Consider the following 25,353-nt stretch of genomic DNA (forward strand, 5'->3'; position numbering starts at 1 on the left):
CCCCTTTCTGCCTTCTCTTCCATTATCATCTCTCCATCTGCACCTTCTACATTTTCTTCTCTACTTGTTTCGCCTCCTCTTCCTCTCTTAATTTCTTTCCAAAACATCTTTTTATTACTTTCAAAATTTCTGTCATACTCTTACCCAACTTTACATCTGCTCTCCTCTTTACCTCCTTTACCATTTGCTTTACTTCTCTTTTCTTTTCTTTGTACCTCTCATATGACTCCCTCGTCCTATTTTGTAACCAATCTGTGAAAGCTCACTTCTTCTCTTCTACAACCTTCTTTGTTTCCCATCCCTATTCCTTCTATTTCCTCCTGTCCTTCTTGTTCCACACACCATCCTTGCACACTTTGTGACTCCCTCCTTGAACCATCCCCATTCCTCCTCCACACCTAGCTCTACTCTATCCTTCACTCCCTCCCACTCCTTCAGCTTCTTCTTGTACTCCTTCTCCTTTTCATTTAAAGAGTTCACTCTAAGCACCTCCCTACCTTTTGTCCCTCTCATCTTTCTCCATCTATCCTCCTCCACTCTCAACTTACCTTCTACCAAAAAATGATCTGATATTCCCCCACCCTCTCCCCTTAGCACATGTACTAAGGGGAGAGGGTGGTTTTAACCAGGTTACAACCAGTAAAATGCTTAAAAGGTTGAAACTAGGAATGAAAATCTTGGAACCAATCTATTAATCATTGCAAGGACTAATAGAAAGTCAGTTAAAACATTAGATAAGGCTGACTTTTATGTTATTTTGTATAAAAAAGAAAAAGAGAAAAAAATGAGCACTTGTACATTCTGGCGATAGTTGAAGAAGAATCAGTCTTCTCAGATCTATTGATAGGATTTGCAACATTGAAAAAAGGAGGGCATGACAATATATCAGGCTGAGTAAGGGATCTTAGTGAAATCACAGTTAAATACAATGAAGAGAGATATTCACTTACATATTGACAATTCCTTGAGATGTACGGAGGTAAAAGGAAATACACATAAGTGTGCTCCTGTGCTATCATATCCTATACCACATAAACCTCGGAAAAATTTCACTTAGATACACTTGAGTTGTCGGAAAAGGGATATATGTGTTCCTTCCCATTGATTATCTGTCAAGATTGCTTCTGAATTTAGATTCAACCTGTACAAACTGGTGCCCTTCCCAATGAAAGTAAATAATTCAATTTTTAAACTTGACACACAAGTAATAGATCCACTAAATTACATCCTTTCTTTAGATAACTTAACAGAGAGTACAATCTTTAATGATAACCTTAAAAATTGTAAGATCCCTAACAATATTCTCTACTTGTGCCATGCTTTTATTCTATTTTTGTTTTAATGAAGCGGCCTTGCTGTGGATGTGCTGTGACTTGCGACACTGCCTCTGACCCAGGGCAGTAGACAGGGTGCAGGGATGACCCGTCATCCAGGAGGTGCTAAGATAAGAAGAAAGATTGAGGGGAGTGGAGTGTATTTAGGGATGGAATGGGTGGGAATGATTTTATGCCTTTTTCTTTTTGGCTACCTCCCTTGAAAGGGGGAAAAAGCCTTGGTATGTGTATGTATGTGTATGTATTTTTATTTTATCTATTTATTTATTCATTTATTTCTTTTTGTGCTCCATGAGGCATTGAAATAATTTTGTGAAATTCTACTGGCTAAGAGTAGTAGTAGTATTGTATGGCTCTCTTACACCTCCAACTTTGTATTTGCTAGCCAGTCTATGAATGTTTGATTTGCTTCGTAGATAGTCTGGTAACCCCCAGGCACTGCCGGATCACCACCCTGTCATCGTGCAGTTGCTTAATGCCTAAAGATTGGGGGAAAACTAAGAGTGATCCCAACGTGGCATCCGGACATAGACTCGATCTATCACCTGGATACACACCTCCACTATCATGAACTAGCTAAGAAAATATCAATAATACAGAATTGTCACTACAAAATAGATATTTGTAAACCAGGTTACTCACAGAATATCATCACAATATAAAATCGGTACAAAGGAAGTAAAGAAAGTAGTGAGTTCTGAAAAAGACCTTGGAGTGATTATCACAAAGGACATGGCACCTGATAAACAGATAGAAAAAACTGTTATGACCAACAAAGGGGGCCTTTACCTACTTGGACGAAGGAATGGTAAAGAAACTAGTAATCACACTGATAAGGCCAAAACTGGAGTACAGTATGCAGCAACATTATGGACACCCAGTACTAAAAAGAATATAAAGAAAATTGAAAGAATCTAAACAGCATAATTACAAATATGGCCCCAACACTTTCAAAACTGCCATATGAAAAGACTGTTAAAGTTGGAAACGCCAACTCTGGAACAAAGAAGAAATATAGGTGACCTACTGACCATCTATAGAATCATGAGAAAAATGGTCATTAATACAGAAACTGACAAGCTGGAAAGGATATGCAACAAAATACCACATGACAATGTCCACAATCCTACATTTTCTTGCTTATTATCATATAACAATTTCTATATATGTAGAATAAATAATTCATATTATGCATCAAGCATAAAATCACCATTATATTTTGCACTTCTATTCTATTTATTAAAAATTGCACAAAAAACATATTTTTGCACCTCTATTTCATATATACATTAAAACCATACAAAAATTAAGTGGATATAGTATGATAACAAGAATAAATAAAACAAATTTAGACCATTAGAATTGTCCAATAAGAAATGAAGTCTTAAATCAGAGTATGACCAAAGTAATATAAAGCCATCATGCACAGTATAAAAAGTACATCATACATATACCAAGGCTCCTTTCCCCCTTATCAGGGAGGTGGTCAAAAATGACGGGGCACAAAATCACCCCCACCCATTCCATCCCCGAAAACACTCCACACCCCTCATCCCTATCTCCCATCTTAGCACCTCCTAGATGACGGGTCATCCCTGCACCCTGTCCACTGCCCTGGGTCAGAAGCAGTGTCGCAGGACACAGCACATCCACAGCAAAGCCGCTTCATTAAATCGGCGACCCCCCCCCCCTCCGTCCCCCCATATAAAGGAAAGGACGGGGAGAAATCCCTTCGGACTGCATCAAAATTTTTGCTCACACACACTACCTGCCCCTCATTCCCCCATCCATTCCACCTCATGCATCACAACATTTTCCATATACAACCATTCTCCATTCACCCGTCTTCTGTCCTCTCCCGTCCTTCCTCAACAGACATTCCCCTCTTCCCCAAAGCCCCCTTCACCCCATCCATCCATCTCATCCTAGGACGTCCCCTCATGTTTACTCCCTCCATATCTGCCTTCCATACCTCGTTTACTAGTCTTTCTTCACTCATTCTGTCCATGTGTCCAAACCATCCTAATACTCTTACATCAACCCTATCTCCCAACTCCCTTTCCACCCCTGTTCTCCTCCTCACCTCCTCATTTCTCACTCTATCTAGCCTAGTAACTCCCATCATACTTCTCAGACACTTCAACTCAAACACATTCAAGTTCCTTCTCTCTTATGTTCCATGTTTCTGCTCCATACAGTGCTGTTGGCACAATCACTCCTTCATACAGTCTCCTCTTCGCATCCATTCCAAAATAATAATAGTAATAATAATAGAATAATAATGATAAAATAAAAAATTGAATAATAGTTGTTCCACTTTTCATACTGGAAGTGAGCATTAAGGGAGAGCAACTGGAGGAAGTGGATAGTTTTAGATACTTGGGTGCAAATGTGGCAGGAAAAGGTGGAGTGAAGGTGGAGGTAGAATGTAGATTGAGAGAAGCGAGTAAATGCCTTGGTGGATTATAAAAGTGTAATGAGGAATAGACATTTGGGAATGGATGCTAGGAGGAGACTGTATGAAGGAGTGATTGTGCCAACAGCACTGTATGGGGCACAAACATGGAACATAAGAGAAGAAGAGAGAAGGAGTTTGAATGTGTTTGAGATGAGGTGTCTGAGAAGTATGGTGGGGGTTACTAGGCTAGATAGAGGGAGAAATGAGGAGGTGAGGAGGAGAACAGGGGTGGAAAAGGAGTTGGGAGATAGGGTTGATGAAAGAATATTAGGATGGTTTGGACACATGGACAGAATGAGTGAAGAAAGACTAGTAAAAGAGGTATGGAAGGCAGATGTGGAGGGAGTGAACATGAGGGGATGTCCTAGGATGAGGTGGATGGATGGGGTGAAGGGGGCTTTGGGGAAGAGGGGAATGTCTGTTGAGGAAGGATGGGAGAGGACGGAAGACAGGGGTGAATGGTGAATGTTTGTATATGGATGATGATGTGATTGCATGAGGAGGAATGGGCAGGGGGGTGGGGGTGAGGTAGTATGTGTGAGCAAAATTTGACGCAGCCCGAAGGGATTTCTCCCCATCCTCTCCTTTTATGCAATGGGGGACGGAGAGGGGGGGTCGCCGATTTAATGAAGCGGCCTTGCTGTGGATGTGCTGTGTCTTGCAACACTGCTTCTGACCCAGGGCAGTGGACAAGGTGCAGGGATGACCCGTCATCCAGGAGGTGCTTAGATAAGAGGGAGGGTGGAGGGGTGTGGAGTGTATTTGGGGATGAAATGGGTGGGAGTGATTTAATGCCTTTTCGTTTTTGGCTACCTCCCTTGTAAGGGGGGAAAAGCCTTGTTATATGTATGTATGTATTTGTTCATTCTGTTTCTTGTATTCGATACGAGATAAGTCAATACAAGATCATTTTCATTCTCTTCCATACATATATATCTTTTACAATAATGCAGTTATGATTCTACATAATTTTAAGTATTCACATATATGTTTGCCAGTCTGCAGCCCTTCCCTACATCATCTGCCAGCTTATGTTTAGATACAGTAAATTCATAGGAACATCAGCAACGATTTTCAAAACACTAAGACAAGCATCTTTACAGTTACCAACAATTAGGTTAGGTTACATTATGTTAAATCTCAAGTCTGCAATTCTTACCTGTATCATGACTAGCTTTATCATTCTGAGTATTTTCAACCCTAGATATGAGTACCACAAATCAACAGTAACATCAGCAGTGATTAGAAAAGACTAGCATGCATCTTTACATATACCTAATTCTACACCCAATTCAAAATTTTTATTCAGTATTTGGAATTGTTCTAAAACATCAGCATATACTGTTAACTACTTCCTAGATCTTAAGGGGCTATTGTTATTTGACAGCTCCCTCTGCGATTTTTTAAACGCTGGGGTTTTTTTCAACAGAACAAGACCTAGACAGCTACAGCCATAATGGCCTACAACTTCCAGGTATCAATCTAATCATAAAGTAGTTAGGTCAACATGAAAATGGAATTCCTTATATTTGAGCTGAAGTAGTTCGCATGGGATGCAAAAAGTCGCTATGAGTATAATGCAATTTGAATTATCCATCTAGCTGTCCTAGTTCTCGAGATATTGCATTTTGAATGGAATTAAATCGGGCCTATTTTGTCCCCGGAAATCGGGCCGAAACGTGCGGTCTGACTAATCGTCGATCGAACGTAAACAATGACGGTTTTTACTGACAGGCACAATTTTATATAAAAATTTAGCATACGGTTGCATTATTTGACCTATTTTCTTTAAGATGTGTGATTTCCATGTAACTTGATCATAGAATTACGTTTTTATCCTCTGCAAAATTACCCACCACAGCTACGAATACCGTCAAATTACATGAAAATCACACATTTTAAAGAAAATAGTTTGAATAATTCAACTATATGCAAGCTATTACACTAATAACACAATAGTAACAAACTTAATAGTGTAGTTTGATCCATACCACCAGTGATCATAGATAGCGGGCATGACGAATCGTAGCTGTGGTCCGTAATATTACGGAGGATAAAAACGTAACTTCTCTTTGATCAAATTACATGAAAATCACACATTTTAAAGAAAATAGCTCAAATAATTCAACTATAAGTCTATTACACTAATAACATAATAGTAAGAAACTTAATAGAGTGAAGTTTGATCCATACCACCATACGATGGTGGGATGGATGTTGATGTTGTTATCCGATAATCCGACCCGATAGAAAAAAAAACTAATTAAAATCACCGATTTCTCAGCTCTACCGTAACACGCTGCCTTTATTTTGGTATTAGAATAATCCGCGATACTAGTAGTTTTTCTTTATTATGGTCAGTTGCCACAACCCTAAATATGTTAGCTCATTTTTTACGTTGAAACATATACCAATTTTCGATTTACTGCTGAATGCAGGCCGCCATGTTTATCTTATGTTTTTATTGACCGACATGTAACTGATGATGTGAATGTTTAAAATTTACTACGATCGTAGTAAATACACTCGCACAACATTTTTATTAATTAAATTTCCCGCGGTATGTAAATTTGGCCGTTTGAATGGCGTGCGCATAAAATGACGCGCTATTGTGCTCGTCATCGACGGTGGCGCCTCTAGTGGTGTTTGACCTACCTACATAAAGGCTCTGTCTGGCAAACGCCTACAATAATCTTTTCTTTACCTGTGTGGTTTCCTTCTTTGCTTACAATTTTTGTGACACAAATGTCTAAACTATTTCAAACATTCTTGCAAATGTACAAAGGCACTTTTAGATATGTTTTGACATGGTTTATCCCTACTTAACGAAAATATTTGAAATCATAAGCTCTATCAAGGGGTAACTAATCTGCTTTGGTTTCATAATCCAGAAATCCACCTCCTTACGATCTGACCGTTCACAAGCTGTGGCATACTTAAAAGTCCTGCTCAATGTAGGAAGTAATGGTGAGATGATAGTGGTACTGGTGTTTTTTTTTCATCCAAGATTGGGCATGTGTGAAATAGAAGTCTTGCTCACAGGCATACTAAAGCTGTCTAAGAACATGGGTTATGATGTGGAGTTATGTGGGGTTTGATTGCTAATGTAGGATTTGTTGGATATTGTTCGTAGCCTATATCAATATATTTAACACTGCTGATTGAAGCACTGGAAAACAACCTGTTACGTAGAGATGTGTATGCACCTTGACTTACACTGGAAAAACGAAGAGGGCGACGTGATCTAATATGTATTCAAACGGGCCAAGATTACCATTTAGACAGCAGGGCAGTACTCATAGTAATGGCCTCTTGCAGTCTCCTCCGGTCTTCGGGGGGCTGTGTCGTCGATTGGTTTTCCTCCTCTCAGGGCGATAGTGTCGTTGCACTCTAGGAGGAAGTGAAGGAGGGAGTGGTTGGTCATACCGCAGTACTCGTAGTCTCTTTCCTGCCGTCCGTCCTACTACTTTCCCTCAGCACTTGTATTCCAACCCGAGTCTTGTGAATCTGACGATTGCATAGGATGCAAGCGAGGGAACGGGGACTGACCGCTCTACCATGTGATTTACAAAGTTCTACCTTAGCTACAACAGTGAAGCCAATAAAGGCTTTCATCTAACTCGACTATTCTTCGCGGGTGGGGTCGGGAGCTGCGTGAAAAGATATGGCAGTCGCCTTCACTACTGAGTAAGTGTTATCAAACTGCAACCCCTTTTTGTATATAATCATAAGTAACGTAGGTGTCGTAAAACATGAATAAAATAAAACGTGAACCCACTCTCGGAGAAAGATAAGCTGAGATACAGAGTAAACCGTATATTTCGACCACTAACTGTGATCCTCTTCAGCAGTAACAATTATAGGGCACATAGACAAGGTATTATATACAGAGGAGGAAGTAACATTGGGGAACTCAGTGAGCCTCAGGTCACTTGCCCTTGGTGAGGTCGGACGTTACGTCCTGTGGAGATGAATTTGTCAACTGCCATACTAGTTATGGCATCAGGTGACCATTGACCTTTGGAAGTATTATAATTTGGATACTTTTTTATTAAAGAGGATTCAATAATTTTTCTTTTGAAACTACAATGTGAATTGTATACTATAGCTGCATTCTTCCAATCTATTCTGTGATCTAAAAGGCTAGAATGGAGGCATACAGCTGGGCTTTCTTGGCCGTATTTTAAAGAATTTCTATGTTCTTTGATCCTAGTGGATAGATCCCGTCCCGTTTGTCCCTAGTACACTTTTCCACAATATAAGATACCATGTCTCGATTGTGAAAAAGTGTACTGAGTTCCCCAATATTACTTCCCCCTCTGTATATAATACCTTGTCTATGTACCCTATAATTGTAACTGCTGAAGAGGACCACAGGTAGTGGTCGAAATATACGGTTTACTCTGTATCTCAACTTATCTTTCTCCGAGAGTGGGTTTAAGTTTTATATAATCATAAATCACCGAAATATTTATTTTCATTTTATTGGTGTAAGACTTAATAATAATGGGTATTTCATTTTCATTAATATTCTTTTCAATACATTGATTTCTGATTTTGAATTGTGATATCCATAAGTCACAATATCCTTAGCGCACATTGATAATTATCATGAAATTAACAAAATGTTGGAAGCTGTCCTCTTGTATGTGATAAATTGACAATGGCGGAAATGTGGGGAACTGTCTCTACACTTGTATGAGGATGCCGGCATCTGCGACATGATTATATCTATTTTGTAGTTGTGGCCGAGTGACTCCAAAACTCTGTGAATTGGCCTGATCATTATATTTCCTGTGGTTATAACAGTCATAGTGGAAGAGAACGAGCAATACTGCTGTATAACGCGAGTATGGTGATGCATCATCGTGCATCAGGCAGCTGATGCTTCCCACGATCATTAGACGCGTACAAGAGGTTAATAGAAAAATATCACAACAGTTCACATTTATTTAAATATAACTTTTTACATCATGCATACAACATAAGAATAAAGGAGACTGCAAGAGACCATAAGGCCTACACTAGGCAGCTCCGTACAAACCATCATATTTTTTATTCCATATAGTACATACAAGAAATACAGGCGAACATCGAAAATACAGGCGAAAAGCGAAAATCTCGATATAATAGGAATTACCGAGACATGGTTAGATGGTGGAGAGTTTGAAGCTGAACTTGATATTGCGGGATTTGAACACTTTCATCAAGATATAAATCACAAGAAAGGTGGGGGTGTTCGGTTGTACGTTAAGAGCAATGTCCATGCTTCTGTTTTAAAGTGAAAGAGGATGCATGTGATAGTTTGTGGGTAGAACTAATCCAAACAAATGGACAAAAAATGAATGTAGGTGTAATATATAGGCCAAAAACATAATCATTAGCAGACGACAAGCTGTTGTTTCAAGAACTGTCTAGTTTCTGCAACCGGGACTTATTCATAATGGGTGATTTCAATTCTATTGAAATTGATTGGATGACCCTACACGGCCATATAGGTAGTCGCTTGATGGATTTTCTCGCAGACAAATACTTAGTTCAACATGTAAAAGAAGCCACAAGACATGGAAACTTACTCCATCTATTGATCACTAGAGGCGAAAGCGGGGGGGGTCACAAAATCTCGAGCTAGGCCTTTATACTCGCTGTAGTTGGCAAGCACAGTTCGCAGACTTTGTACATGTCCTCTCGGGGGATTCCTACATTTTCATTCTTCTGGACAGTAGATTATAACTAACAGAAGTGAGTCGCCATATCCACAAGGTGAGGATTACAAGGGCGGCGACGGTGGTAGCATTTACATCTGTATTTTCATGCATACTACTCCAGCTGTATACCGCTTCCTCCAAGCTATAACTGATCGCCATCCCATTACTCTACCTTGACAACGGCTTCGTCCTTCCTCCGTATGTCGTCACACATCCTAATTGTCCCAATCCCCGTCTCTTACGATCTAAGTGGGAATCCTTGGCGGCAGCATTCTGTCCCCCACCACAGGGAAGGTAGGCGAAAACAAGGAAATGAACATTCAGAGAAGTGGAACAGGACAGACAGTAACAAGGGGTTGGGGGGAGAGCATAATGGACAGTCGCAGTATAATAAAAGTGTCATCATATCTTTGGTATCTCGGGTATTCCTAATTATATTTCCGGTGTTATGGGATTATTCAAACTCTTCCAATTTCTCCCGTAATGCTGAAATTTCTGGTCACTCCCCAGTATAAAACTTTGTCTTCACTGAAGAGTAGATAACCAAGCTGGGGACACGCCATCCTTTCCCGCTAAAACCTGGAGGATGTGGTAGGGGTGAAATAACAGGGTGATTCCGTTGGTATGGAAACGAATTATCACCTGTGGCATTTGAAAGGATCTCGAGAGAAAGCTGTATCGCACAAGAAGACAAGAGAGGCTTCTCACCTGCGCTCATTATCATATGCTGTTAGATACTGTTCCTTCAAGCTGTTGGAAAGGCCTTTTTTCGGAATGGGTCATCACGTGCTATTTCAAATCACCCTTATATCAGAAAGCTTCATCCCCACAGGACACACTGTAAAAGCCTTAACCATGTATGGATCATCTTGTGACATTTGAGAACAGGTTTTTGTGAAAAATATTTATTGCACTGGTCACACTGCAATGGGTTCTCTCCTGCATGGGTAATCATGTGACGTGACGTTTGAGAAAACCCTTACGTGAAAAGAAGCTTTATTGCACAGGCCACACTGGAATGTCTTCTCTTCAGCGTGGGTAGTCATGTGCTGTTTGAGAACACCCTTTTGTGAGAAAGCAGAATCACACATGTCACACTACAAGGAATTCTCTCCTGTGTGGGTCATCATGTGACGTTTGAGATCACCCTTTTGTGAGAAAGCGGAATCACACGTGTCACACTGGAATGGCTTCTCTCCTGTGTGGGTCATCATGTGACTTTTGAGATCACCCTTTTGTGAGAAAGCAGAATCACACAGGTCACACTGCATTGGCGTCTCTCATGTGTGGGTCATTATAAGATATTTGAGAGCATTCTTTTTTGAGTAACCTGCGTCACACAGGTCACACTTCTCTCCTGTGTGGGTCATCATGTAACATCTGAGGTGACTCGTTGTATGAAAAAAAATGGAATCACACAGGTCACAGTAAAATGGCTTCTCTCCTGTGTGGATCATCATTCGACATTTTTGAGACCACCCTTTAGTGAGAAAGCAGAATCACACAAGTCACACTAGAATGGCTTCTCTCCTGTGTGGGTCATCATGTGACGTCTGAGGTGACCCTTTTGGGAGAAAGTAGAATCACACAGGTCACACTGGAATGGCTTTTCTCCTGTGTGGGTCATCATGTGATGTTTAAGATCACTCTTTTTTGTGAAAGCGGAATCACACAGGTCACACTGGAATGGCTTCTCTCTTGTGTGGGTCATCATGTGACGATTGAGAGCACCCTTTTGTGAGAAAGCAGAATCACACATGTCACACTGAAATGGCTTCTCTCCTGTGTGGATCATCATGTGACGTTTGAGATTATGCTTTTCTGAGAAAGCAGAATCACACATGTCACAATGGAATGGTTTCTCTCCTGTGTGGGTCATCATGTGACGTTTGAGAACAACCTTTTTAGAGAAAGCAGAATCACACATGTCACACTGGAATGGTTTCTCCCCTGTGTGGGTCATCATATGATTTTTTAGATCATGCTTTTGTGAGAAAGCATAATCACACAAGTCACACTGGAAAGGCTTCTCTCCTGTGTGGGTTATCATGTGACGTTTAAGAGCATCCTTTAGTGAGAAAGCGGAATCACACATGTCACACTGGAATGGCTTCTCTCCTGTGTGGGTCATCATGTGACGTCTGAGATCACGCTTTTCTGGGAAAGCGTAATCACACATATCACATTGGAATGGCTTCTCTCCTGTGTGGCTCATCATGTGACGTTTGAGATCACGCTTTTGTGAGAAAGCGGAATCACACAAGTCACACTGGAATGGTTTCTCTCCTGTGTGGGTCATCATGTGATATTTGAGATTACCCTTTTTTGAGAAAGCGGAATCACACATGTCACACTGGAATGGCTTCTCTCCTGTGTGGATCATCATATGATCATTGAGATGATGCTTTAGTGAGAAAGCAGAATCACACATGTCACACTGGAATGGCTTCTCTCCTGTGTGGGTCATTATGTGACTTTTGAGATTAACTCTTTCTGGAGAAAGCAGAATCACACATGTCACACTGGAATGGTTTCTCTCCTGTGTGGGTCATCATATGATGTTTGAGATTATTCTTTTGTGAGAAAGCAGAATCACACATGGCACACTGAAATGGCTTCTCTCCTGTGTGGGTCATCACATTATATTTGCGATAACTCTTTTGTGAGAAAGCAGAATCACACAAGTCACACTGGAAAGGCTTCTCTACTATGTGGGTCATCATGTGATATACGTGACAATCTTCTGCAAAATATAGGTCACACTAGAAAGGCTTCTCTCCTGTGTGGGCCATCACTTGATGTTTAAGATGAGTTGTGAGATAGCCGAGCTATCGATGATACATCGGGTTTTCTTTGTTGATACCTTTCTGAAAAAAAAACGAGATTAACTTTTAGAGATATGTAATAGTAGGACTGTTGGTGTTTGTACACAAACCATATCATATATGCCATCTTCTATTATAAGAGTAATTTGGCTAAAAACACATAGTAAAATCGATTATCAAAATGGTCAACTGGTCATTATAGCGGTGTTTGCTTTGTTAGCCTAGTGTGTTGAAATTCTATACTTCTCTCCTACTCAAAGGAGTAATTATTAATTACATACGATGCACCTCGTAGAGGGAACGTCACCTGCATGGAGGGGGGGGGGGTGTTAGGGTAGACTCAACCCTGCCCTTCAATCAACCAGTACTAAAACAAACTTTTAAGATTATCTTATCGACTAACGGTTTATATCTATAGTAATTGCATGTCTGACATGAGAGAATGTAAACACTGAACACGTTTGATACGTCACCTTATCTATATCTACCAATTTGGCAGCGGCGATCAGAACCAATGAAAAACTACACCAATTGAAGCAACCTTTAACGCAGAGGCACACTACTTGCTTTGCTGTCAAAATCTTGCGCACGTCACATAGGGAGTGTTTTGCAGATTACTTTTTGGGCAAACGAAAAGGAAGACAAAGCGTCCCGCCGAGCTTTCTCCTATGTTAACAAAAGAATAAATACAATAAAATGCAATTTGTACAAGTGAAATACACACTTGCACGAAAAAAGGAAATAAATTAAATCACGTTCATAAACACTGTGACCTTCGTTCACCTTGTACTCTCTCACTTTATCTTTTTCTGTCATTGTGTTCCTAGTGCCCAGGTATACTGGATTTAAGTCTATGCACCTATTTACGCTAATTTCTTTTGTCGTTCACACTTCTATGAATAATCTCCTTTTCTTCGAGTTGGCTCTGTGCACCACTGTCGCTCCTTCTTGGTCAACGTTGTGCTGTAGTTCGTTCATGTGTTTATAAAGTAATGAGGCTGCATCTTTCCGTTTAACTGCCTGTTTATGTTCTTCAATTCTAGTGGCGAGCTTCTTATACGTTTCTCCTATGTAATCTGCATCACAATCCAAACATCCAATGCGGTACACTACGCCCGACTGCTGAGTGGGTGCTTCCATATCCCACCCCTACACCAAACCACTTCAAGTTCAAAGGACTACAAAGGAGAAGTATCCCGACAGGAGACCTTTTGGTCCATAACTCGGTCGGATGAGAAAAAAACATATATATATATAGGTAAAGTTAGATTATAACCTATCAGGTAAATGTTAAATAATAAATGGACAGATAAATAATAATAAACAAATTGAGAAATAACCAATAGTGTGAAATAATGTCACTTTTTAATGTTGTCAATTCCCTTCAGAATCTTAGACCTGCATCAAGTCACCTGAGTCTACGCTTTTAATGGAAAATAGATTCATATGTCTTAATTGATTTTCGTATAATTCCTTTTTGATATTTGGAATCAGTTTTGTGGCTCGCCGTTGTACTTTTTCCAATCTGTCAATGCCTTCAATGAAAGTCGGTGACCATAAGGAAACGGCATATTCCAATTGTGGTTGAAGTCATAAGATCACGCAATCAGTTCTGGAATCTTGTTTGCTTTCTCAGAGGCTGAAATATACTGTTTAGATGATTTGAGATCGTTACTGATAATTAGCCCGAGATCCTTTTCACTATCCACTTTTGTTAACGAATTTATAAAAAATAAAATTGTAATCGTACTTACTGTTATTTCTACCCATGTGCATAACCTTGCATTTGTGTAAAATTCCATTAGCCACTTTTCAGACCATTAGTTTAAGTGATCATTTGCCATTCCACAGTTTTGTATCACCAGCAAATTTGGACACGATAGATTTCAGTATGTGGTCTATATCATTGATATATACTATGAATAGAAGTGGCCAAAGAACGGAACCCTGAGGAACTCCACTTTGTAAGAACATCTTTGCCTCTGCGAGTTCGGTGGATTATATCAGAAGCATAAAGGTAATGATGCCTAGAAAAGAGAAACCAAGTATCAAGAAAGTGGTATTCCAGCTGCTTGAACTGTGATATCCTCTCATTGATCCTTATGGCTTTAACACAGGCTGTACTACTCTTGTAGAAAAAAAAACTTGTCTGCTGTTAACAGCTTTCCTCCTATCCCATACATCTGTAAAACCTCCCACAGTGCCTTTCCGTCTACCCTGTCAAAGCCCTTTTCCAAATACTGAAAGGTCCAAAATCATCTTAACCCTTTGCTAAAGCTTCCTCACATATCCATCTTACCACGAAAATCAGACTTTGCACATCATGTAAACGCTCTCAATGAGCAGACGCTAAGTCATCGACTTGAACCCAAGTTGCTGGTTCCTTCTGAGATTTTGATTTCTAATAACTAAAGATGCTCCCCGGGTGAATCGAACTTGACTTGATCGCACATTTGTTTGTTTAACTTTACCCATTCATTATTTACGTTACTATTATTTCTATTTATTTGTTAATTTATAGTTATGTTTTCTCCCACCCGGCCTAGTTATGGGCCAAAAGGTCCCCTGTCAGCATACTCCTCTTTTTCAATCCTTTGTAAATAGAAATGGTTACTCTCATAAACATGTATGCACATCATATCCACACCGTTGACAGTGTCCCAGCCCTGTCTCCCATAGCAAAATACTGCTTAACACGCCTAACCTTGAGGAGGTGCACATGCATGTATCCGTGCTACTCGCCAACAACCACCACTTGACTACTGTTGATGTTGGTCACTGATTACTTAGTTGGTCATATCAATACAAAACCATATGAATTTCATATATTGGAAACTCCCCAAAATTGGAAAACTGCTCATTATAATGGTGTTGGCTACTACCCTTTTCTATTCTTTCACTACAATATAAACAAACACATAGTTGCCAGATCAACTCCGACATGAGCCACTGTCCAATCCGTGTACCAGCTATAACTGCTAGCAATATTACAAACCAATACCGAAGGTATATTGCCCTAAGGCTCACTCGAGGAAAGATATTACATAAAAACAGTCAAAAATTATTTTATACAGAACTGTCAGCGACACTAGAGCTCATGGAGGACTCATATAACCCAACCTGTCTAACACAAAAGTTCTCACGACTCATGCAGATAATCAGGTGGAAATTATTGCACTCAATCAAATGCCCGTATACAAATCAATTATAAACTATTATCCGTCACAAAATGATCTTGCAAATTTCACGAAGAAAACAAATTCAACAGAACAAGAGAAGAGATCACCACTCGACAAGGAAATATTGACAGCCTTTTTATAGAAATTAAACCAACAAAGAAATTCCATCATTAGAGCTAACCAAAAGAAATGTATTAATCAGAATGGCGGCCATATTATCCATGCCATTTCTAGATAATAGGCCTACTATTTCATTCCTTCAGACCTTCATCCGTTGATACAGAAACTGACAAGCTGGAAAGGATATGCAACAAAATGCCACATGACAATGTCCACAGTCCTACATTTTCTTGCTTATTATCATAAAACAATTTCTATAGATGTAGAATAAATAATTCATATTATGCATCAAGGATAAAATCACCATTATATTTTGCACTTATATTTCATTTATACAAATTGCACAAAAAGTATATTTTTGCACTTCTATTTCATGCATACATTAACACTACACAAAAATTAAATGGATATATAGTATGACAACAAGAATAAATAATAATTTTTTAAACCATTAGAATTGTCTGATTAGAACTGAAGCCTCAAATCAGAGTATGACCAAAGTAACATAAAGACATCACACACAGTTTGAAAAATTAAACAACTGTTATTCTATCTTATTATTACTATTTTTTTTTCTGATTGGAAAATAATCACTCCTCGGTATGGACACCCTAATAAATTCTCTAAAAAGGGAAGACAATAATGTGGCCAATAACTGCACAGGATACAACCTGCCAACCTACATAGAAATGTCGGAGATGGGCATAAAAGAATATTTAAAAAAGTCTCCTGAGATCAAATGAGGAATGCTTTGCAGGTACCAGTTTCAACATTCAATCAACTTGGATCATCAACAATCTTAATGTCATCAGCCTAATTTAACTTAACATTATATGTACAGTTTTCTATTTCTGTATTGGGAAATAAAATAGAAGTGCAAAATATGCAATTATTTGTGCTTTTATACAGGGATTACCTTTGTCTTGTGGCATTTTGTATATAATACCTGACTTTAGAAAATATCACCTTACTGGTTTACAAGAGCTTCACATAATGAACTTGAGGTAAATTAGGTGAAAAAACAATGTATTATATTATCCAAAGTCACACTACACATAAGGATGTAAATCCTGATATCCAGAAAGCACCAAACAGGCTACTAGATTTGATTTTTTTAACAACAGTTTTCCTGTTGATTTCATTAAATTGGGTGTTCTGTATCAATCAGAAAACACTTGTTTGTACCAACCCCAACCCCTATACCAGTCATGTCTGGGGACTGCATTGGGAGTGCAAAGACAGTGATTAATAAGAGAAACAAGGACAACATTGTTCAAATAAACAATAAAACAAGCACAGTTTTCTCCAATTCTGACCATACCTAAAATTAGAGAACACAATCACAGCAGGGTTCACTATTCTTTAAAAGATTATTGGGTTCATTATTCTTTCCATTACTATAATCAGGTTTGCTGTTTTTGATATAGATATGTTGGGTCTGCTAATCCTGACATCTAAATAAGGAAAAGAGGAGGGTTGGGTTATGTTAGGTTATGATAGGATAGCCATTCTTTAGATGAGGATCATTGGGGTCACTGTTCTTGACATGATATATATATATATATATATATATATATATATATATGTATGTATATATATATATATATATATATGTATATCAATAGTTGTATTTACCTAGTTGTATTTTACGGGAAGGGGAGCTATGCTCGTGAGGTCCCGTCTTCATATCTCATTTTATCTAAACTATTTTTAAATTCATGTATTGTTTTTGCACACACCACTTTCTCATCTAACTTGTTCCAACTGTCTATTGCTCTGTGAGGAAAGCTGTTCTTTTTCAAATCTCTTCTATAGTTGTCTTTTTTTATTTTCTTTCCGTGTCCTCTTGTATTTCTGTCATCCCATTTTATCAGATTCTCTCTATCAGTAATTTCTATGCCTTTCATGATTCTGTAAATAGCTATCAAATCTCCTCTCTCTCTTCTTTGCTCTAGTGTCTGTAGTTTAAGTTTTTGTAGTCTCTCTTCATATGATAGTTTTGAGAGTGTTGGTGCCAGTTTAGTAATTGCTCTTTGTATTCTTTCAAGTTTTTTTATACATTTTTTTGTACTTGGTGACCATATCGTTGCTGCATATTCCAATCTTGGTCTTATCAGGGTGATTAGGATTTTCCTCACCATTTCTTCATCCAGGTATGTAAATGCCACTTTGATTGTTCTTATTAAATTATAAGTTTCTCCAAAAATCTTATTTATATGTTTCTCAGGTGACATATTATTCATAACAATGACTCCCAGGTCCCTCTCATTTTCTACTCTTTTTATTCCTTCTTCTCCCAAATTATATGATCCTGTTATTCTGTTTTTGCTTTTTCCAAATTCCATTATACTACACTTTTTTGTATTGAACTCCATCTCCCACTTCCTACTCCATTCTTGTACTTTATTTAGATCTCTCTGTAGTGATTCACAATCCTCTTCAGTTTTCACTCTTTTCAGTAATTTTGCATCATCTGCAAAGAAGCTCATATAGCTTTCAATTCCTTCATCCATATCATTAATATATATAGCAAACATTATTGGGGCCAGAACTGTTCCCTGCGGGACACCGCTTATTACTTCATTCCATTTTGAGTGCTGATCTCTTATCACTACTCTCATTTTTCTTTCTTGCAAAAAGTCTTCCATCCAATTTAGCAATTTACCTTGTATTCCTCCTTCATATTCTAATTTCTTAAGCAACTTCTTATGTGGTACTTTGTCAAAAGCTTTTTTTAGGTCTAGAAATGCACAATCAGCCCATCCATCTCTTTCTTGTATTATATCTATTAGTCTTGAATAGAAACATATTAAATTGGTGACGCATGATCGTCCTTGTCTGAATCCAAATTGCCTTGGATTTAGTACGTTGTTTTTTTCCAAGTATTTTACCCATCTACTTTTGATAATTCTTTCACATATTTTTGCTATTGTACTTGTTAGAGAGACTGGTCTATAGTTGGTAGGTTCTTCTTTATTTCCTCCTTTATATATAGGTACTATATTTGCTTTTTTCCAATCTTCTGGAACTTTTCCTTCTTTTAAGGAACTGCTTATTATGCTATGTATTTTGTCTGCCAGTTCATTCCTACATTCTTTCAGAATCCAGTTTGCTATTTCATCTGGCCCATGCGATTTTCTGACATCAAAATTACCCAAGTGTGTCAATATTTCATTCTTCGTTACTTCTATTTCTTCCATAGGGGGGACTTTTTCCTTCCACTCAATCTCTTCAGGTTGTATATTTTCCCTTGTAAACACTGATTTAAAATGTTTGTTCATAATTTCTGCCATTTCCATTTCCTCAGTGTATTCAACTCCTCCTTGTCTTAATTTCTCCAAGTCTTGTTTGTTTTTCAGTTTATTGTTTACAAATCTGTAGAATAGTTTTGGTTGATCTTTACACTTTTCTATAACATCTTTTTCATATTTTCTTTTTTCCTCTCTGCACTTTTGTACATATTCATTTCTATAACCAGTATATATTTTCCATTTTTCAGGTCTTCTGTCTTTTTTCCATCCGGTCCAGGCTTTGTCTCTTTTGTCTTTTAACTCCCTACAACTTTTGTTGTACCAGCATTTTACATATTCTTTTTCTTGTTTTTGTCTTGGGACATACTTTTCCACTCCTTCTTTGTAAATTTTTGTCAAAATATTCCATTTCTCTTCCACTGATGTTTCTTCTTTGTATATTTCTTCCCAGTTTTCTTGTTGGAAGAATTCTCTTATTTTATCAAAGTTTGTTTTTTCATACATCATTCTTCCTTTTCTATATTGTTCATTTCTTTTCATATATTTTTCTTCATTAAGTTCCAGTTCAATCAATATGTGGTCACTTTTACCTATTGGTGTTTTATATTCAATCTTGTCCACTATTCTAGGTTCAGATGTAATTATTAAGTCTAGCCTCGATGGTTCTTCTTCATTTCTATACCTAGTGTTCTCTTGTATCCATTGTGTCATTGAATGGTCAGTAATCATCTCAAGTAGAGCATTTCCCCATGAGTCATCACCACTCTTTACTGTCATTTCTTCCCAGCAGATTTCTTTGCAATTAAAGTCGCCCATCATAACTATTCTTCCTCCGTCTTCCATTATTTTAGTTAATGCTATCTTTGTGTCCTCTAACATACTTTTATGTTCACTCTCCTCCCATGAGGCTGTTTTCGGAGGCACATAATTGATCACAAATTTTCTGCTCTTCTTATCTCGGTCTTCCACTTCTATCATAATCATCTCTACTGTATTCTTTCCATATATGACACCTTTCACGTTTATATCCTTCTTTGTCAGGAACATAACTCCACCCCCTTGTTTTTTCTCTCTGTTTCTAATCCAATAATTGTATGTATCATGTCCTACACTGTTGGGTGGTAGTGGGCCTTTTAATTTTGTTTCTACAATTCCCATTATGTCCGGTTCTTTTTCTTTCAAATAATCATTCAGTTCATTCAATCCTGTTATCAATCCATCTATATTTGTGTAAGACACTCTTAGTTTTCTGCCACTTCCATTGTGTTCTCTGTTTCCCTTATGTTTTTCTTTAGTATGTCGAACTGCTTTATTTTCATGTTCACTACTCTCCAATAGAATCTCTCTTTCTCTGACTCCGTTCTTTCCTCGTTTTTTGCCTTAGCTTCAATTCTTTTCTGCTTTTCTGCCTCTCTTTCCTCCTTATTCATTTCTCTTTTTATCCATACCTTTTTATATTGATCATTTGTTGCTAGTTTCCCTGTCTTGGATAGAATTTTCTCTGCCGTTGTTTGTGACCTGAATTTAATCTTAATTGGTCTGGTCTTATCTGTACTATATTTTCCGAGTCTGAATTTTTCCTCAATTTCCTTTATAATTTCTGGTTCATCTTCCTGGACTAATTTTAATAAACTGCTTACCCTTTCATTTTCCTCCTTGATTCTTGCGGTTCTATCTGGGTTATGTTTCTCTTCCATTCCTAATATAATTATACATTTCTTTTTGTCAGCTAATTCTCTTACTATATTCTCCTTCTGTCTCATCACTTTAATAACTGAGTCTTCATTATGTTCTTTCAATTGCTGTTTGACTATGTCAGTGAATGAAACCTTATTCCCTTCTTGAGTTATTCTCCAATTTTTAGCTTCTGTAGCTATTTTCTCACTGTTTTCATTACTATTCTTCTTCAATTTCTCATTCTCCTCCTTTACATTTCCTAACTGTCTTTTTAGGTCCTCTACTTCTTCAGTTAAGTTTCTGTTAGCCTTCTCTAGTTGTTCCAATCTTTCAATTCTCTGGAAAATGGAGTCTACATTACCTAACTTACGTTCCAAGTCCTCGATCACCTTATCAACTCTCTCCTCTAGTCTTATCAGTCGGGGGGGGGGGGTTGTGTCCCCCCCACCCTCTTTAAATCCCTGGAACATATTCTCGTCACTTTCTACTGTATTTCTCCTCTCTATACTTCTAATCTTTACATTTTTATTTGCCATTTCGTCATCCGGTGGTCGTTTCATGTTGACCTTACGCCCGTCTGCCTGGGCCAAGTCCTCCACATCCTCATTTCCTTCCATTTCCCCAGCAATCCCTCCCCTTCTCCTCTTTTCCTACTTACCTACTGCCTCACGAGCAATTTCCCCCCCCTGCAAATACAAAAAGGCACTTCTCTTTGCGTTGGTATCCACAATCTGCACTTTTCTTCAGAGCGTTCGTCAAGCCGTCCGTTCGTTGAAAGTGTGTGTGTGTGTGTGTGTGTGTGTGTTTACAATAATGTATACTAATAACTGCATAATTCTAGATATTTACAAACATCTCCAATCCTTCATTATATCACTGGCTAGTCCTTATCATTCTTTTTTGAACACCATATATAAATACAGCAAATTCAGTGTCATGGCTGCATTGACTTTTAAATCTCTACGATGAGCATCTTTACATTTACCAAGAATTAGCTCAGTTTACATTACATCTCAAAGTTGCAATTCTTATATCACCAACTAATTTTTATAATTCAGAGTATTTTCAACCCCAGGTACAAATACCACAAATCAATAGTAACATCACTAGTAATATGAAAAAAAGCAAACTAGTTAATACATACCTAATCTTACACTAACTCTTCATTTAATGCATGGGAGTGTTCTAAAGGATCAGTATTTACTCTCAACTACTTCCTATATCTAAAGGGGCTATTGTGATTTGAAATGCTATTTTCATTTTTTTGAGTACCCCAACCCTATGGTTGAAATTTTCCTTGTTTTGTTGTGACTAATATTTTCGTTAGGTAAGAGTAAGCTACGTAAAATCATTTCTAAAAGTGCCCTTGTACATTTGCAAGAATATCAAAAATAATTTGGAGATTTGTTAGACGCTGAAGTGTCACGAAGATAGTAAACAAAGAGGGAAACCACACAGGTAACGAAAAAGTTGATTGGTGCAGGAGAGTTGCAGGCCATTGTGGTTGTAGCTGTCTAGTGATGGATATTTTAAAAAGAATGCTGTAGGTCAGTAATGAGATCTAGTTAGGTTTTATTACGTTGAAAGAAACCCAGCGTTTCAAATTTTGTTGAGGAGCCTGTCCGTAGCCGGGAGGTTGAACTTTGTCTTTGTTTTGCCTTTAGGTTGGGATACTCGAAATAAAAAGAGCATTTCAAATCACAATAGCCCCTTATGATCTAGGAAGTAGTGGACAGTAAATACTGATGTTTTAGAACACCTCCAAGTATTAAATGAAGAGTTAGTGTAGGATAAGGTATGTAGAAATTGATTTGCCTTTTTTCATATCACTACTGATGTTACTATTGATTTGTGGTATAATTTATACCTGTGGTTGAAAATACTCAGAATTATAAAAACTAGTTGGTGATACAAGAATTGCAACTTTGAGATGTAACGTAATGTAAACTGAGCTAATTCTTGGTAAATGTAAAGATGCTCATCCTCGAGTTTTAAAAGTCACTGCAGACACGACATTGAATTTGCTGTATTTATATATGGGGTTCAAAACACTTAGAATGTTAAGGACTAGCCAGTGATACAGTGAAGGATTGCAGACATGTGTGTGAATATCTAAAATTATCCAGTCATTAGTATGTACATTATTTTAAACATATATAAAAAAAAGATATATATATATATATATAGTGTTACGAAAGCGGCCCCTATTGCATCCTGTCGACATCGTGACATCGGAGATGACGCTTTCGTCGTGATCCTTGGCGCCAAAGATGGACGCCACCTGGAAGCACGTGACGTCGAGCAGCGACTGTGATTGGTCGAGGCGTGCTTGGCGGGACTGCGTGGGCACGCTATCCCGGGGAGGAGGGAGACGAGCAGGACAGGTGACGGTAGAAGGCGTCGTGGTTCTCGCTCGGATTATTATTGCGTTTGTAAGCTGTAGCGAGGCTTCAAGTAGCCTTTCGAGGGTTGGCAAGTGACCCGAGGTGCCTCCTACAGCCCAGTATTCTTTTGTAGTGGCTCTGTGTAAATAGAGGATATAAGTCTACTTTGCGTTTTCGTCGCCTTGAGAACTCACCACGGGACGAGGTGGCGAGTGTGAGCGGGCGAAGCTCGCTCGAAACATTACCGTCACGTCTCTTAAATGCAACGGACCTATGAATTGAAATCGGGTGACAAACCTCCAGTCTCCTGGGGGGGGTTCGTTACAGTGGTGTCAGAAGTGGGATCTGTAAGTGTAAGTGCATTTTAAGTGCGTCGCGGTGATCTATCGAGTGTGAGCGGGAAAAGCCGCGATCATTTTGTCGTGACAGGTGACAGGTCCAAAGTGTTGTGCCCAGGTAAGTGGTATTGTGGTCGTTTTCAGTGCCGTAGAGTTATTACACTAGCATGGCTAATATGGAAACCACACTAGCAGACGTTATAAGGGCTATGGCGGAGCAAGGAAGGACACAGCACGCTGAACTGCAAGCAATGGTGAACCATGCTTTATCGGAGCAAGGAAAAGCACAGCAAGCCGAAATTCAAGCTGTGGCGAACCGTGTTGACAGTGTGTTCAAACAGGTGTTTGGACTCGTTAAGGAGGAGTGCTCGCGGGTGAAAGGAGAAGTTTTAGAGGCAGTTTTCACCAAGGACGAGGTGAAGGGAGAGGTGGAAAAAGTGGCCAGTGACCTTAGGAGGTATGTGGATGAAGTTGTGGCAACACAAGTGCCCCCTGCCCTCTTCCGGCATGAGGATACGCTGCCCCGGGAGAGTGAGCAAGCTAGCGAGGCGGAAGATAGTGACGAGGACGAAGCTAAGAGTCGGCACGAAGGACTCAAGAGCCGTTCTCCATTGGCAAAGGCGTTTCCGTCTCCCCCAGGTGCCCCGGCGAATGTTTTGTCGCCTCCGCCATCCCCGCCAGCCTCGGTAAAGTCGGGCCTCTCGGCTGCCAGCTCCACGTCACGGAGGCTAGGGAGTGGGACGAGGCGCCGCCCGCAGGAGTTCGACGGGACAGTGTCTTGGGAAGCGTACAAGACACAGTTCGAGCTCCTGGCTAGCGCCCACCAGTGGAGTCGACCTGAGATGGCCATGCAGCTTGTGTGGGCGCTCAAAGGCCCAGCGTTGGAAGTCCTGAACCAACTACCAGCCACCCAGCGGAGCTCCTATAGTAAGGTGACGGCGGCGTTGGAGAGGAGGTACGGGCATCAGCATCAAACTGAGGTGTTCAGGACAAGGTTCCGGGCCCGGGTAAGAGGCCCGGGAGAGACCCTGACACGCTTAGCGCAGGATTTGGAGGTATTGGTGCGCCGTGCGTACCCGGAGGCCAGTGAGGAGATGATCACCATTCTCTTGCGGGATCAGTTTGTTGACGCTATCGATAACCAGCAGCTGAGGATATACGTCCAGCAGGCGCACCCCAAGGACCTACAGGAGGCCCTGGCGAGGGGCCTGGAGATGGAGTCGTTTCTCCGGATTACGCGGGAGCGACCCAGCTGGAACAGTGACTCATACAAGGTGAGAGCAAAGAAGGGGAAAGTGGACAAATCCCCCTCTAGACCTGCATCACCCTCAGGTGAGTTCTGGGGTAAATGCTACTCGTGTGGGCAACAAGGGCATTCCAAAAAGTACTGCCCGCAGGGAACGCACGGCGGAAAGGCTGTCGGTGCTGGAGCAGGGCCGCATCGGTACAAACCCTGTTGCTGGAGTTGTGGTGAGGGGTATAAGACGGCAGGGTGTGCCATCGTCTCCGACAAGGATAGCAAGAAGGTAGCGGGAAACTGGGAGGGGCTGGCGGAAGGGGTCGAATACCAGCCGGAAGACGGGAGACCCCAGTCCGTTTAAGTTGCCGCGCCGAGGGCGCCCGGACCGTTCAGGTAGGCGGGCAAGTGGACGGTAAGTCTTGCTGCTTCACGGTGGACTCGGGCGCAGAACGCACCTTCGTGCAGGACGGCATGGTGGCAACTGGACGACCCCCGGTGGCCCAGCAACAGCTGTGTGGGATTACGGGGCACTGCACGCAGCTGAGGGGACCAGTGCATGCCAGGGTAACGGTTGGCAACACTGAGGAGCATCTTCCTGTTTTTGTAGCTGACGTCGGGGAGAACTTGCTCGGTCTAGACTACCTCCAGCAAAGCAGGGCGGTGCTGGATTTCGGGGAGATGACCATGTCGGTCGGAGGTGACGTGGTGCCGCTTAGGGAGGGCGCCGTTGACGCAGAGGAAGCCCACACTGTACCACCACCCGAAACCAGCCACCGTTGCCGTCTAAGTGAGGAGCAGGAAGGGGAAAGCCTGGGCCCGGACGAGGGTGGTGGACAGGC

At 40.0% G+C, this 25,353-nt stretch overlaps 1 protein-coding gene across 1 annotated transcript; it reads left to right on the forward strand.

Annotated features, from left to right (window-relative positions):
• Positions 1–22,951: 22,951 nt before the first annotated feature.
• Positions 22,952–24,875, forward strand: LOC143022393 (uncharacterized). Its single transcript, XM_076180554.1, has one exon. The coding sequence runs from the start codon at positions 23,442–23,444 to the stop codon at positions 24,873–24,875; it is 1,434 nt and encodes a 477-aa protein (XP_076036669.1). The 5' UTR covers positions 22,952–23,441.
• Positions 24,876–25,353: the final 478 nt, after the last annotated feature.

This window comes from Oratosquilla oratoria, chromosome 44, assembly GCF_046742065.1.
Source record: "Oratosquilla oratoria isolate Oo_2021 chromosome 44, ASM4674206v1, whole genome shotgun sequence".
Classification (NCBI taxonomy): Eukaryota; Metazoa; Arthropoda; class Malacostraca; order Stomatopoda; family Squillidae; genus Oratosquilla; species Oratosquilla oratoria.

What these genes read in the sequence shown, in the direction of transcription:
- LOC143022393 (XM_076180554.1), top strand. Translation starts at nt 23,442, where the DNA reads ATGGCTAATATGGAAACCACACTAGCAGACGTTATAAGGGCTATGGCG.